Source organism: Emydura macquarii, unplaced genomic scaffold (genome assembly GCF_026122565.2).
Source record: "Emydura macquarii macquarii isolate MOO-44397 ecotype Brisbane River unplaced genomic scaffold, CSIRO-AGI_Emac_v2 contig_2897, whole genome shotgun sequence".
In the NCBI taxonomy this organism is placed as follows: Eukaryota; Metazoa; Chordata; order Testudines; family Chelidae; genus Emydura; species Emydura macquarii.
The window spans coordinates 24,173,540-24,188,556 of NW_027133034.1; the positions used below are offsets into that span (position 1 = coordinate 24,173,540).

Here is a 15,017-nt window from a genome sequence, read left to right on the forward strand (position 1 = left end):
ACAAATGACCCATTAAGATTATATAGAATATCTTTTCATTTCTAATATAAAAAAGCAGTCCCCATACCATTTTGCATTTGATTTTGTCCTACCTAAGTTGCAAGCAAATTTAAACAGAAGCTAGACAAGTTCTGAGGGGGAAAAAAACTACACATTTTTTAAAAAAGCCTGCATCAGACTCTTCAAGCAACTTGCATGTAAGCATGACCCAAAAATGCCAACTATAATTCTGTCAAAGCTGCAAAAAGCCTAAAGAAACTATGTTTAAAAAAAAAACCAAAAAAAAAAACCACATCTCTAGCTAATATTTGCTCTATATTTTCCACCGAATCTTTATCATTGCCATACGTTTGTGATTCTGCAAATAAATCTAATATTCTGAGAGTAATTAGAATAGTCTCTTCCAAAGGAACTCAAAGAAAAATATTGAGATGGAGATGTAAACCTAAGAATTGTGATTCTTAACCCAATATTGATATAACCAACATTGTGGTTTAGGATAACACTACAGAACACTGCAATTGGAACCAGCAGATAGGTATAATGACTGAAGGCACACAGAAATGGCGTTTCTATGTGTAGTTTTATATGGCCATGCAAGAGCAGAGGCCACTCACTAATAAGGGGGAATACTGTGTAATAACCACATAATGCAGATTTAGGCACTATACTGCTACTCAAGATTGCCTCCTCAGGAGAAAGGCCACAGATGCTGCCCAGACTGATTACCATATCTTGAAATGAGGATTGTGAGACCATCAGGAAAGTTACGTATTCTCACTGCATTATGGGGATACTTCGGGTGACAAGGCACCGTTGAATTTTGAAGGAGGCCCATGCATCTCTACCAGGTCATTTCTGTAGCTCACCCAGGCAGAAGAGGCTGCCCCCAGGGCAAAAGCTTTGCTCTCCCTTGACACTTTCCCCAAACTGAAACGGTCACAGGCAATTTAAGGGGCTCCCTAATACACTAAAATTAGCAAATCATGACTTCGAACAATCAAAACCTGCTTAGTTTCCAGGCACGCATTTCTTCTTGTTTGAATCTCGAGTCTACATAAACCCTGATGCTATGAATTTCACATCAGCCATCCATATATGCACTCACTCAACAATGGGGTCTGTGCCCTTTTCCTAGGTTGTATTGTTGTCCACAACCAGATAAGGAACAAAGGTGAAAATGCAACAAAAGCACCGCATTTCTTCTGGAGACAAAAGGAATCACTGAAAAGGTTTCATATTTGCTGTTAAAATACTATTTAGTAAAACAACAACAGAATTGATTTTCCATATGTTTCTATGTTCAAAAAGTATGTTAAAGAAATTAAGGTCAGAAAGATTAACTCAAAAATCAGAAAAGTTAAGAAGTGAGGTTGCATATGCATTATGACAGTGTAATTACCAGATCATGATCACTTTTTTTTATGCATTAGGGAAAGAACACACTTCTCACCTCCATCTTGATTTTACAGACAAATGGCCCTTTAATTTTGAAAAAAGCACTCAATATTCTATTGCCATTGTTCTTTTGCACATGCATAAACTGATAGAATTCTATGAAGATGGGTAAGGAACAAGGCTGGCATTAGTAAAATTGCGTGCTGTTTTAAATAAAACAGAAGATGCATATGGGAAGCCTATTTTTAACCATTAGAATAATCAATTCTGAACATATTTTCACCAAATGACATCTGATCTAGGAACCATCTCCCTGCTAAATGTCAAAGTTTGTACCAAAAATTTCTGATGCACTAGAACCAGGCCCACTGACAAGAATTCTGGGCCTCAGGTTAGAAGAGTCAATGGCACCCCTATAAAGGTATGGCTGAGGTCTGAGTGGGATTCTGCCAGAAGTTTTCACTTATTTATTATGCTCCATGCAGGTTCCCAAACGACTGAAGAAAAGGTATCTGCTACTCAGTTTTCTGAGTCCCTTGGACTCCCCAAAGAGATTACTGATGAACCCAGGAATCTGAGTAGCAGATACCACCTTCTCAACCATTCATGAACCTGCATGGTACATAATAAATAAGTTCGGCTCAGGGGAGGGGCGGAGAATACGAGCAGCGAGGGGCCTCAGGGGAAGAAGTGTATGTGGAAGAAGGAGGAGGAGGAGATGACGTATCTATCCTCCCATCTGCCTAGGCCCTGGGCAACCCCCTTGCCTCCCGCCCCTCCATCCGTTGGGCCTGACGAGAACAATTTTTTAAAAGTATTTCCCCCTCTCTTAGCATCTAAACAGGTAAATCACTTTTACTCAAGCTTTCCAGATATATTCACCTTCAGAAGTATCTGGTAGGGAAAAATCTCAGCAGGGAGGGTGAATAACTGGGAAAGTTATAAACAACTGGAACACATCCTATATGACTGAAGTGTCTAGATAAACAATTTATAAGTGAAGCACAGAATGACACCTATACAATTCAACTTGCTGCATGAAGTAATGTCTTGTTGGAATGGACTGAAGCTAAATTCAAAAGCAACTAATACCCTATCTAGAGAGAACATGCTAGCTTGCCAATTCATTTATTGTAAGTGTAAGCAAGGCCTAAGTGGCACTCCCTCCTGCTCAGTCAGCTGAAAGGGGGAGGGAACTTATTTGCATGGGCTTTGTATTTGCATAAGTACAATCAAGTATTTAGCATAATTTCACTGTATATGGATAAGCACACCTAGGTGCTGAGCATAATGGGAAATAGTTAGCAGGGCTGGTTTTGGGCTACAAACCACTTTTATGTTAACTGCTGGGGGTGATGAAATATTGTCCTTCAATTGTATGAACAGATGTCAGCAGAACTGTGCTTAGCCTGTTATGATAAAATACTTTATCCTAAACTAAACAAAGCCCCACAAGGGTGGCAGACAGATGTTTCAGCATTGTAAAGGGGAAGGGGGGAGCAGTCTCCTATTGGGATTGCACCAGCCCTAGCAAAGGGCCACCCCCAGGCATGGAGTGACTATCTCCTCCTATTGTTAAAAGGTAGAATTAATGACTCCTCTTGGACTCTTTTGTTTCTTGAAAGCAGGGACATTGCCTCTGTGTCAGCAGAAGGTTTACCTATGAAATGAAATTCACTAAGAGCTGAATCACTAAAGAGCTGAAATTCACTGAGAGCTGAACCAGTAGAAGACCTGGGAAACCTTGCCTGACAACTAACAGAGCTGAGTCAGCAACCATCAACTCCAGTGGGAGGCTGGCACAGTCAGAGCCAGCCAGGTGTGGTCGGCGGGAGCCAAGTGTGTGTGGTCGCCACCAGCGTCTGGGGACTCAGTGAGGCACGAAGGCCATAGGAGACAGCAGCGGAGGGGGCCTGGTCAAGCCTGTGTCAAACAGGAGCCTGCATAGGGGGATGGGCGGAGCCGCAACCAAGAGGTGGACATTGCAACTATGACGGTCAGTACAGGGGAAAGAAGGAAGGGAGAGGCAAAGGACACGCATCGCACTCTGGGATGGACTTGGCTCATTGAGTTCACGAATTCTGTTTGCATTGTTTCCCAACCTAGTGCTGTGTTACCTCTTTTCTGCTATTAAAAGGTTTCTTTCCACACACAGACTCTGTGCTTGCGAGGGGGGAAGTATTGCCCTTTGGGGCACCCAGGGGATAGTGTATGATATCCCAGGTGACTGGGTGGAGGCCTGAGCCAGTTTGGGGTTGTATCAGTGACAGGGACCCCTAGATATGAACCCGGCCCTTGCTGCTGCCAATTCTGTCTGGCAGAAGGGTTACATAAGCTAATTATTTCACATACAAAAAAAGTCAACATAATCAATAGAACTTCAGGACGAGGAGTGCAGGGAATCCTTTTCCTCTAAGTACAGAGGCACAAGACTGTGCAGAAACATACCTGTATTCAGGCCGTCAAAGAGCATTGAATGACAGGTGTCAAGGCAGGAAAAGAACTACGAAGGGAAATTTTTGCTCTGCCACCAAGATTTGGTAAAATGGAATAACCCAGCATTACCAAGCCCCATGGATAATGGGATTCCTACTCAAAGACATTTTATCTTTCAGTGATTATACAAATATATCCACTCACTGGTTAACAGTCACACAGCGTCAATATATACCAATACACACAATGAAGATCTTCAGAGGCGTAGCCGTGTTAGTCTGCATACAGCAAAAACAACTTGAGTTCTGTAGCTCTCTAAAGTGCTACAGAACAATGAAGATCGTAGACATTTATGAGTCAGCCTCTGACCAAGAATTCTATTTGTGTGTAATATTTGTGTGTAATATTTGGCACTTTTAAAACACTATACATATCTAAGTGTTGTACCAATGGTATAGATGCATATAAAATTGCATTAAGATAAAGCAGTGGTTCTCAACTTATTTACCAACATAGGCTGCAAAGGCAGCTGTGTGTGTTACGTGGACCACATTCACACAGTACATACACTACCTGTATGGCGCTGAGGATGTCACATGGGTCGCAAGTATGCGCTGATTGGGTTGCAAGTGGCGGGAGTGTTGAGAACCACTGGTGTAAAGTGACAGCCATTTGGTCAAGATGACTAAACAAACATGCCTGTAGCTATCAGTATATTGCTAATAACAAGCATTCAAAAGTCATGCACCCATCCACCCCAAAAAATTACAAAATTGACTTTAAAATCCTACGATTTTTAAACAATAAAATTTGAGGGGTTAAGAGTGGGGAGGGAAGGCTGCCTTCTGGTTTCTGAGCATTCTGGATAAATTTAAAAAAACAAAAACATGCACACAGCAACAATATAACTGCTGGAGTTTTAAGAAAAAATACCAAATATCAGGGGATTCCAATAAAAATTGTATGAGTGGTAACACAAACTTAATAATCAACTATTTCATTAGTTGTATTGAATTCTGCAAATCAAAGCTAAGAGTACTGTTGCTTCAATTTGCTTTTATCTTGTTTCTACTTTTGTCTGTGCACCTCTGGTTCTACTGGGAGATCAGCAGCAGGAGGATACAGTTGCATATTTTGTTTTGATGTGAGGAGTAACCTTGTGAAGTATGATCAGTTGATGAATATCACAGAAAGCTACTGATCTGCATATTCGCAAGGGGCTGCAGTCTTCCAGTTTAATCAGTTCAAGTGCAAGATTGCAGTATCAGCAGCAAATCATCAGTTGCAAAATCAAAATTTTGAAAGTATGCTTTAGGAATCAGAATTTGAACAGGGAAGATTTAACGTTTAAAGGTATATTTCAGTTTCTCCAAGGGATTCCAGTGCAATAGACAAATATAATATGTAGATGTCCAACACAGAAAGAGTAGGGAAATCAAGAAACGTCGTAATACATTAACAGTCTCTAAAACAGAAAAGTTAACACAACCTAAGTTTCAGGAAAGTCTTAGCTTTTGCATTTTCAAATTGTGTTCTCTTGCACAAAATTACACCCAATATATTTTGCATTGTTTATTAATCTAGTTGTGTCCTCTGCTAATCACCCTGTCCTAGAACTTAAACACCTACCCAGGACTGGACTGTTTCATTCTTCCCCACTAAGACATACTCTTTCTACAACTAAGAGAACACGTAATACAGAAGGCTAAAACCCACTGCTAATTTAAAGCAGCAACACATAGCTTTGACCCAGACAATATTACCTTCATTATATCGAAGTCACAGTTAGATTTTAAATCTTACATTGATATGGAAAGTATACAAGAAGGTTGCAGTGACAAAAGCTCCAAACATTAGAAACTGCAGGAAATTCAGAGTAAAGATTAAACATAAGAAAACCACACATTTGAAAGTATGGAAATAGATATAATCTATCAAACCCTCAGTAGACAAATACACTACTGAAGGCCATTATTCCACATTCTTTATGAACACTTCTTGTGCCACTGATTATACTGTATCAGTAAAGATCAATGATCCTTCACATACATACTTCCTCAGTCTTCTAGACCATGAAGTTAACACTTAACTTTTGTTATTATGTTACGTAATAACAAGACACACTTACACAGACATTTAGGGGTGACATCACAGTGTCTTTAAAATTTAAGATTTCTGCTTGCACAGTCTGCAGATTCACTTTTTTCCCTGAAGGGATTTAGACAAAGAACAATGTAGGAGGACATTAGTGATATGGTCATTTTATCAGAAGAGCAGCTCTTCCATAGTCTGAAAAATCCTTAATGCCAGGGAGAGAGAGAAAAACAACTGACCATAACCTGGTGATTAGTGTACTCCTCTGGACGTGGGAAACCAAGTTCAAATCCCTGCTCCACATCAAGCAGAAGGGAGAACTAAACTCTTGAGTCTCCCACATCCCTTGTGAACGCCAAATCACTGGGCTAAAAGTTATGAGGGCACCGCTGTCCCCTCCTCCATCTGCTTTGTGAATCTAGGCCTTTAAAAAATCATGTCCAGAAACAAAGCATTTCAGGTCAAGTGAGAGGGAAACAGAAGTGTAATGCTGGAAGGGCACTCAGGAAGTTATCTAGTCCATCTCCTCATGCTCAGGCAGGATTGAATATACCTTGACCATCCCTGACAGATGTCTAACATGCTCTCAAAAACCAATAACGATGGGGATTCCAGAATCCCTTGGTAACTTTTATGCTGAATGAGACTGGCACTCTCAGTTCCTGTCAGCAACACAGTAACCTATTCCAGTGCTTAACTATCTTTACCATTAAAAATTGTTCCTAATATATAATCTAAATCGCCTTTGCTGCACACTAAGCTGATCACAGCCACCAAGGATTGGACAAGAAGCTGAGAACTGTTGATCCATGTCCTCTTTATAAGCAACCTTTTGTGCATTTGAAGACTTCCGTCCTGTCCCAAGTCTCCCCTCCAGTCCTCTCTTCTCAAGACTGAACAGGCCCAATTTTTAAACCTTTCCACATAGGTTATGGTTCCTAAACCTCCTATTTTTGTTGCTCTGCTCTGGATTCTCCAATTTGGTCACATCTTTGTCTTGTTCAACTTGAAAACAGACTTTCAATTTGCTGAAAATTTTGTAAAATTTTTTATTCAATTCAATCCAATCAGTTTTCCCCAAATCTTTGGAAATGAAAGTGAACTGAAGAGTCAGTTATTCGCTCAGCTCTACTTGCAGCACACCAATTTCATTGGTGGAGATCGACTGGAGTCAGAAGCACGTATGGTATAATTTGGTCATTTACAATATGTACATAATACCTGTCATTCTTAAATCAAGACAGACCTAGCCACACAGAAATAACTGGAAACCCTAGCTCAATCACACCAGAAGTGTCTTACTGCTTCCACACTGCTTTACAGACATCCTCCCACAGATCTTTCTGAGGCTGCACTATCACCTTCCAATCAAAAGGCAACAGCAGATTAGTCACCTGCTGTCTCCTGACTAATCACTACTTAGCAGATTCATCACATAATATAGTATCACATAAGTGAGTAATAAAGTCCATTAGAACTTTCCACTTGTGCCCATTATTTGCTTGGACACATTAGTGCCCAACAGCTATGCAGTTTTAAAACTTTCTAGGTTGGAATGGTTGCTTTTTATACATTTTTATTAAAATTACTAACATATGGAGAACATTTGAGCCAAGTGAACTTCAGTTATGTTGCATAGCAAGAGTTCATGACAATCCATGAAGGACAATTTTAAGAATAGAATTTGTTTATTTTTCATACAAGTGTCTTGTTATTGTGGTAGCATTCAAAGGCTCTAGATAAGATTAGGGCCTTCTTGTGCTAAGTGCTGTTCAAACACAGAAGACATGGTCTCTGCCCTAAGTAGCGCTTTAGTAACAGTTTGAGGTAAAATGCACCACATGAAAAGAAAAGGGAGAGAGGACAAGGGGAATAATAGTAAGATTATCCAATTATATGTACTAGTAGGTTCAGAATAGGTTCTCTTGTATTTGCTCGTCATTTATTCACATTAATCTCCTCTTTTACCAACCTGTCAATGCTCCACAGGCAATGCAAATATGTTCACTGCTTATGCACCACAGCATCCTATTTACATACTTACTAATATGAAGTCAGAATATATATGGAACTGACCTTCATCATGCAACTCATTTGTCAGATTCTTACAGTCCCCTCTATGCCTTCTTCCATGCAGCTACCTATGCATTGTACAAACTTCCTCAGCTCATTTGCAAGGTCCCTCTCCCCCATATGCCATTAATTCCTTATTTGAGAGGCACTGCTGCTATGCTGTCTACAGTGAATTAAGTTAATTTATATACAAGTTAAATTTTGCCTATTGCTACTCCCTTGACCTCTGTCTATTTGGTGTCTTTAAACTGTGAGCTTCATAAGTAACTGGAAAACACCTAACTTATGGGAGGGGTTTTCACATCCTAATGCTACAACATGGTCTGAGCATTATTAGTAGCATTACTACATACCTTCCCTTGCTGCATTGAGCAGTCCACACATCCAACTTGAATATTCCCATGTTTTGCTCCAGGGATTATTTGTAATCTTTCAAAATCAGTCCCCAATATAACGATATCACATCCTGATGCATAAGCCTACAAAAAAAAAACCAAACAAACAAGAATTACAGCATACCTAGAGCTACTTAACATCACCGCCTCTAGATACTACATGAAGATAAAGCAGTGAAGTACAGATATCCCTTTTGATGTGCTTCTTCATAGAAGCTATCCTTGATTCATCATATCTCATGTAGACCAGTGGTTCTCAACGTATTTACCACTGTGGGCTGCATATGCAGCTCTCTGTGTTATGTGGGTCGCATCCACACAACATATATACTACCTGTATTGCCGTGAAGATGTCACATGGGCCGCAGCTATGTGCTGATTGGACTGCAAGTAGCCCATGGGCTGTGGGGTTGAGAACCCCTGATGTAGACTACTGACTTATGACCTGTCATATCATTTTAACAATACTATATGGGTATAATATTGAGAAATCTGAATTGTCGTTAGTTTGAAATATGCTGGGGGCAAGTAGGAGGATACAAATAATCAGGCTATTAGGTTTCGCAATCATAGAAAGGTCTATTTTATTAGTGAGAGGCCTAGTGTGATGAGCTTATGTTAAGGACTGGTTTCAGGTGAACCAGACAACAGCACTATGAGGCAATGGTAACAACTCCCATTCAAGTTTATAGCTCCCCTTCCATTAAAAGCCTGATTTTGCTATAATTACTCCAGTAGACTTCCTCAATAAGTCTACTTTTCACCTTCAATTTCCCTATGTACCATCTCATGCCTTTCAACAACAACAACAAAACCTGAAGTTAAATCAGGCAATACATAAGGAGTCAAAGATGAAAGACTTTCACTTTTTGAAATAAGAAATTTGAAATGTTCTCAGACGACTGGAACTAGAAATTGTCATGTTATTTTATTGGCCCCTCTAAGAACCTATAACTTGACTAGATTTTGGAAAACTATGGGTTTTATTTTAGAATTATTCACTGGGATCTTTAAGAACATTAGAACTTGGGCTGAAATTAATTCTACTGGCCTAAATATCTGCTGACAGATTTGAATCAGGCATGATGTTTCATTGAACACGTGCTATCATAGCTAAACACAGCAGAATATGCCTTGACAGAAAAAAAAATGCATTAGTCCACAACAATTTTATATAATATTTTTAAGTATTTCTCAAAAAAGTCTGGAAGTTGGAAAACTCAAAGCTAAGATTCTATAAACTATTAACTCTGACTCTAGGTGAATACTTATCCTATGTTTACCTGCCATCCTGTTTATTCATCAACAATCGACCTATATTCAACCACTATGGCCATTTTACATTGCTAGTACATACAATGCTTGATTTTCATATTGTACATATGATGAAAAGAACTGGAGTTATGGAGATGACTTCAGTATGGGATGTCATGATCATCTCCAATCTTGCAGGATATAACTATAGCAGAACCCCATTTATCTGATCTAATGAGGACCGGGGCCAGATTTGATAATCAAAAATACAAATAATCCGGGGAATGGGAAAGTGCAAGGCTACTGCACCATCTACTGGCCACTGGAGAGACTGTCTGCTTCTGGACCCAGGTGCGCTGATTGTTTGGGTTAATACGGACAACCAGATAATGGAGGGTCTGCTAAACGGGGTTCTACTGTATTATTTTATAGATGCAGAGCTACATAGCTCCTCCCTCTAGTCCCATATTATAGCCACTTTCATGAACAAAAGACCTTCCTGCACTTCAATTGCATACTAGGCAACGCCAATCTACTTTCTTATCCTTTCTATGAAATGTAGACACACTACTGTCTTACTGCTATGCTTACACATTCATTAGCTCCATTGCTAAGGTTATTATTGAGCAACAAATGTAATAATTTTGAAGTGCATCTTTAGAATAGCGTTCAGTGTAAGACAGAGGCCAATGTACTTTCTCTGCCTCTCAAAGTTTACACTGATTGGCACATACCACACATTTGAAGCGTTCTGCTAATCTCACAGTAGGAGTAACCTCCATGTTGGGATGAATGCACCTAGCCAAAGATGGTTGGTCCCAAAGAACCAGTGGCTGATGGTACAGAGCTGACTGTGCCAAATGTGTAAGTAAGAGTACTCTGGTCTTTGGCCCCTTGCCTTACTCCAGAGAAGGCTCTAACAGGCACATACAAGGGAACACATACAAGGCACAGGCCTCTCAAGTTCCTTTATTGTTGCTATCAGTTTCACAGGATCTGTTTTGAGAAACTACTGTTATGCAGTAGTCTGGTTTATGGAGCAGATGACGAGTACTACCAAAGAGGGTTATCTGTAGTATTGAACTACTCTGCGCTCACCAGCACTTAGCTAGAAGCAGGGAGTGCATGATACTGATCTAGTCAAGTGAGGGCTGCAATGCAGTGGTCTTCTCTTGCTGTATATACGTTCCAAAAAGTGCTAATGAGTGCAATGCTGGGGTAATGGTGACTAACTATTAGATGAGGTGGCTTAAACTTGCCTGTCCTTAGAATATTGCTCAGCATAAAAGATTACTTCCAATGCTGCTCCTTGTTAACAGGTTAAGATCAACACCTGAAAGAAGAAACTAGAGCAACGTTAAGAGGCACTTGCCCCACATGAATGGAAATAATCTTCTATACACTTTTGCAAGGGCACTACTGAGAGGCATCTTCTGCCTCATGCTGTTTTGTCTTCCCACATGAATCTGACTGGATGACACTCTTGTACCTCAGAGAGCCAAATTTAAGAAGACATTGTAGTGCCAGAAGGTTCTAAAGTCACTTAAGCTTTTGACCAAGTCTAAAGTTGCTGGAGGCAAAACCACCTTATCTCCAGATGAATAGACCCTACTCCTGTTCCAGTAATCCACAGGTCTGGTCTGTCTCAAGAACTGCACTAAAAGAATGAAGACCCACGTCTGGTTGTGTAGATGTGACAAACAATACTCTTTAAGCCATTTAACAGAGTAACAGATAGGTTCTATATCCCTCTTCTAATTCCCTCTGATCTTTCACCTCTAGGTCACTGATATGTTTCCAGCACTTGTGAGTAGCAATCAAGAACTTGCTGCCCAGTTGCTTTACAAGATACTTGACCTCAATCCAGTTCCCATTGGTAGGTAACCTATCAATGAAGTTATCATAACTTGCACCCTTACCTAGAAAGCCAGTGAGAGAAATGGTAAGACTCTGGCAGGTTAGAAGCATGCAGAAGCCCAGAAGTGCAAAAATATTGATACTATCAATAGAAATATTAACATTCAAGGCAGTCATACTAGGGACCTTTCACAAGCCCTAAGAACGAAACAATTTTTAAAAAATTGTTTCATGAAGCCAGTTTAAAGATGCCCAGAACAAACAAAGTGAACATGTACAAAAAAAGGAATGGAAAGGGAGAGATACCAAGATGCAGAGATGTGTGGTAAACAACAAACTTTAAAACTTAGAAAAAAAAACAACATTGAAGCCACCACTTATGAAGTATTTTGCTCCTTGGAAGATGCCTGTATGAAATGTCTGATGCCACAATTATGCAGTTAAGTGGGGGGGGAGGGACACGGACGGACAACTTAGTTGTGACTCCAGATATGTCTATTTACAACCCGCCAACTACTACAGAAAAGGATAGGATAAAGTAAGTAGGGAGAAGAATTTTACAAAATTAGTAATAGATATAAGACAGCATTCTTTCTACACAGTACATTCGTCCTTGAACTCTTTAAGACTCAGAAGGAAATAATTTGCGTATCATTTGCTGCCTGCCTGCATTAATTGTACATTACAGTCCTATTTATAAGACTTTCGGGGATGACTGACACCATAGCATCTAGGCACAGATTAGTTATTTTCCAAATAGTAACAAGCCATAACCAGTGATCATCTAATTTAACAGCACCAAAGATAGATTTGTGACCCTCTGTTCTATTGGCAGGAATTATCCATTAATTCTAACAACTGTTAGTTTGAGCAGATAATAGGCAGAATTTCCATTTCATAAATTTCAAACTTGCACCCTGTATTGCTCCTGTATTTCTAAGGGAGGAGCCACATACATGTATCATACAAGGATTAGAGAATCTTCTATTTTTCTGTTCAGAAATTAAAACTAGTTCTAACTAGGTCATTTTTAAAAAAAACTGCACATATAATATATATGTGCATAAAGCTTTTACTTTTCAGTAACAGCTAAATTTAAAGAAGGATGATTTAAAGAAGGATAGCAAAACCTAATGTTAAGAGTTCCCAACAGCTTGCATTATAAGACGTTATTTCAGTTGCTTTAAAGTTTGGCAAACTTCATCCATTTAGGTTGAAATTTTATATTCTGGTTGCTTTTCGCAGGCTGAGTTTTTTAGTAAACACCATTCAGCCACTTTTCAGAATGAGTGTGAAAACAGTTTGCTGATCTAAAAGTCTTCTCTACAAAAAGGCTATAAGAAGCTCTACTAAACAAAAAGGCTATAAGAAGCTCTACTACACCTTCATGCTTTGGAACAGGATTTGAAGTTTGACCGGGGAGTTGCCCTGGTGTCAGGGACGTGCCTTTTGCCATTCCTGTGAAAATGCACCTAAAGTTACTCTCAAGGCTCTAGCTGGCATCTGGGGCCAACAGGAGGCAGGAGTTGACAACTCGATAGCAAATGAGCAATGATGGCATATCCCTGCACTGCCCATGAATAGCCTTCAAAGTGAAGACACGTAGCTTATGTTTGGCGTGAGTGAGAAGGCGAAACCAATGGAAGAATCCAAAAAAGGGTGGGGTGGGGGCACTAACCCAGTCAAAATGATGGGCTAGAAAATGATCTTTTCAGCAGCATTCCAAATGGATTCTATTCTCGAACTCAAGGTTTCCAAACTTGGTTGAAAACTTTTTACATGAGTAGTGCGGAAAAAAAAATTCTCCCCATTTTAAAAAACACTCACCTAGGAGTGATTTTGTTCAGACCGCCATCTCTGGGAGATCATTGGTACGCAAAAGAAGTTTAATAACTGCTGGGGCTGATTGTGGGGTTGGTAAGTAGAAGGGGGATGCTTGTGTGTAAAAAAGTGAGTGTGAAATAGGGTGGTAATGGAAATTGCTGCACAAGTGTAACTGCAGCAGGCTCTATTCCCACCTATCCATTGTTGCATCTTACTGTTTCATCATTTCCCACTCTGCCAAACAGAGATATACCAGAAAATGGAGACTGTCATCATTGGTTGTGGGTATAATAAGTATGGGGAGGCCTCCCCTGGTACTGCCGCTGTCGATCTGCTGCCAGATGCCTGGTTTGTGGTGGTCCCACCTTTTTCCCTCCCTGATGGGAGTGGACTTCCGCTGGAAGTTTTTGCTTATTTATTATGCACCATGCAGGTTCCTGGGCAGCCGAGGAGGCAATATCTGCTACTCAGCTTCCTGGGTCCCTTGGACTCCCCAGGGAGATTACTGATGAACCGCGAAAGCTAAGTAGCAGATACTGCCTCCTTAGACACCCCGTAACCTGCATGGTGCATAATAAATAAGCTCAACTCAGGGGAGGAGTGGAGAATGTGAGTGGCATGGGCCTCAGGAGAAGGGGGGATGTGGAGGAGAGGAGGGAAAGCCGACCGAGGGTGGGAGGGATGTGGTGAGTGGCGGCTGGGTGGGAGGCAAAGCAGGGAAGGAGAGGAGGGACACAAGTGGCAAGCATTGGTGGGGGGGCCAAGTGGAGAAGCAGAGAAAGGATGCACGTGGTGAGCAGCAGAGTGGGGGGAGGGAGCAGCGGAGGGAGTGGGATCTGGGGTGCAGCAGGGGGTGGAGTGTGGGCAGGGTCATGGGCTGAAGAGACAGAATGGGGAGTTAGCCTCCCCAAAGGGAAGCTTCACCAACCACCCATAGCTGGCTTCTTTCATAAGTGGTTCATACCTGGTTCCATATACACGTTGCAGCATGGAAGACTTACAAATCCCACCATAAAAGCAGCTGTTCTACCTTCCTTTTAAGTCCCTTTTCAACACATACCTCTACAGTGACAGCCCTCTCCTGTAGGTTGTAATCCTTTAACAAGTGAAATGAAACAAGCTTTAACGTGCGGGTGCTGGGTGATGTTGGTGGCCTGTGATATACAGGAGGTTAGACTAGATGATTTAGTGGTTCCTTCTGGCCTTCAAATCTGAGTACAACAGTAAATTACCACTTGATAATGACTTAGCTGTCAAAGATCAGGGATGTGGGCACGGATGCCAACTGGTAGTCAGAAATTGAAGCAGAGTATCAGAGTGGGGTTACCTGGAGTGAGAAATGGCAGGGGACAGGGCTATCACAACCTTGGATGAATGCTTTGAGCAGTCAGCACCCTGCTATTTCTGCTGGTTTTAAGAGCAAGCCTGCTCATCTCCTCACCCAATTGGGCAGGTTAGCCAAATCATGTGGCCCAAGTGGGTCCCAGGTGTGCTTGTTAGATTGCTTGGGGGTTTAAGCTAGCAGGTAAGCATGCTAGCTGCAGGACCTTACTCCTGACATTAGCAAGTGGCCTGCAGAGATTCTAGTATCTCCAGTCTATTTATAATCTGCAAATTATGCATGTAACACACATACATAACTGTGTTCCTTTTATTGCTACTTCTTTTCTCCCTTTCATTCTCTTC

At 40.8% G+C, this 15,017-nt stretch overlaps 1 protein-coding gene across 4 annotated transcripts in view; it reads right to left on the minus strand.

The window, feature by feature from the left end:
- DMXL1 (Dmx like 1) overlaps positions 1 to 15,017 on the minus strand; it is a 139,505-nt gene that overhangs the window by 115,452 nt on the left and 9,036 nt on the right. For all 4 annotated transcript variants that reach the window (XM_067569033.1, XM_067569034.1, XM_067569035.1 and 1 more), the window contains exon 2: positions 8,355 to 8,480. In XM_067569033.1, the coding sequence (XP_067425134.1) occupies positions 8,355 to 8,480 (126 nt within the window). The remainder of the gene's footprint in view (positions 1 to 8,354; positions 8,481 to 15,017) is intronic.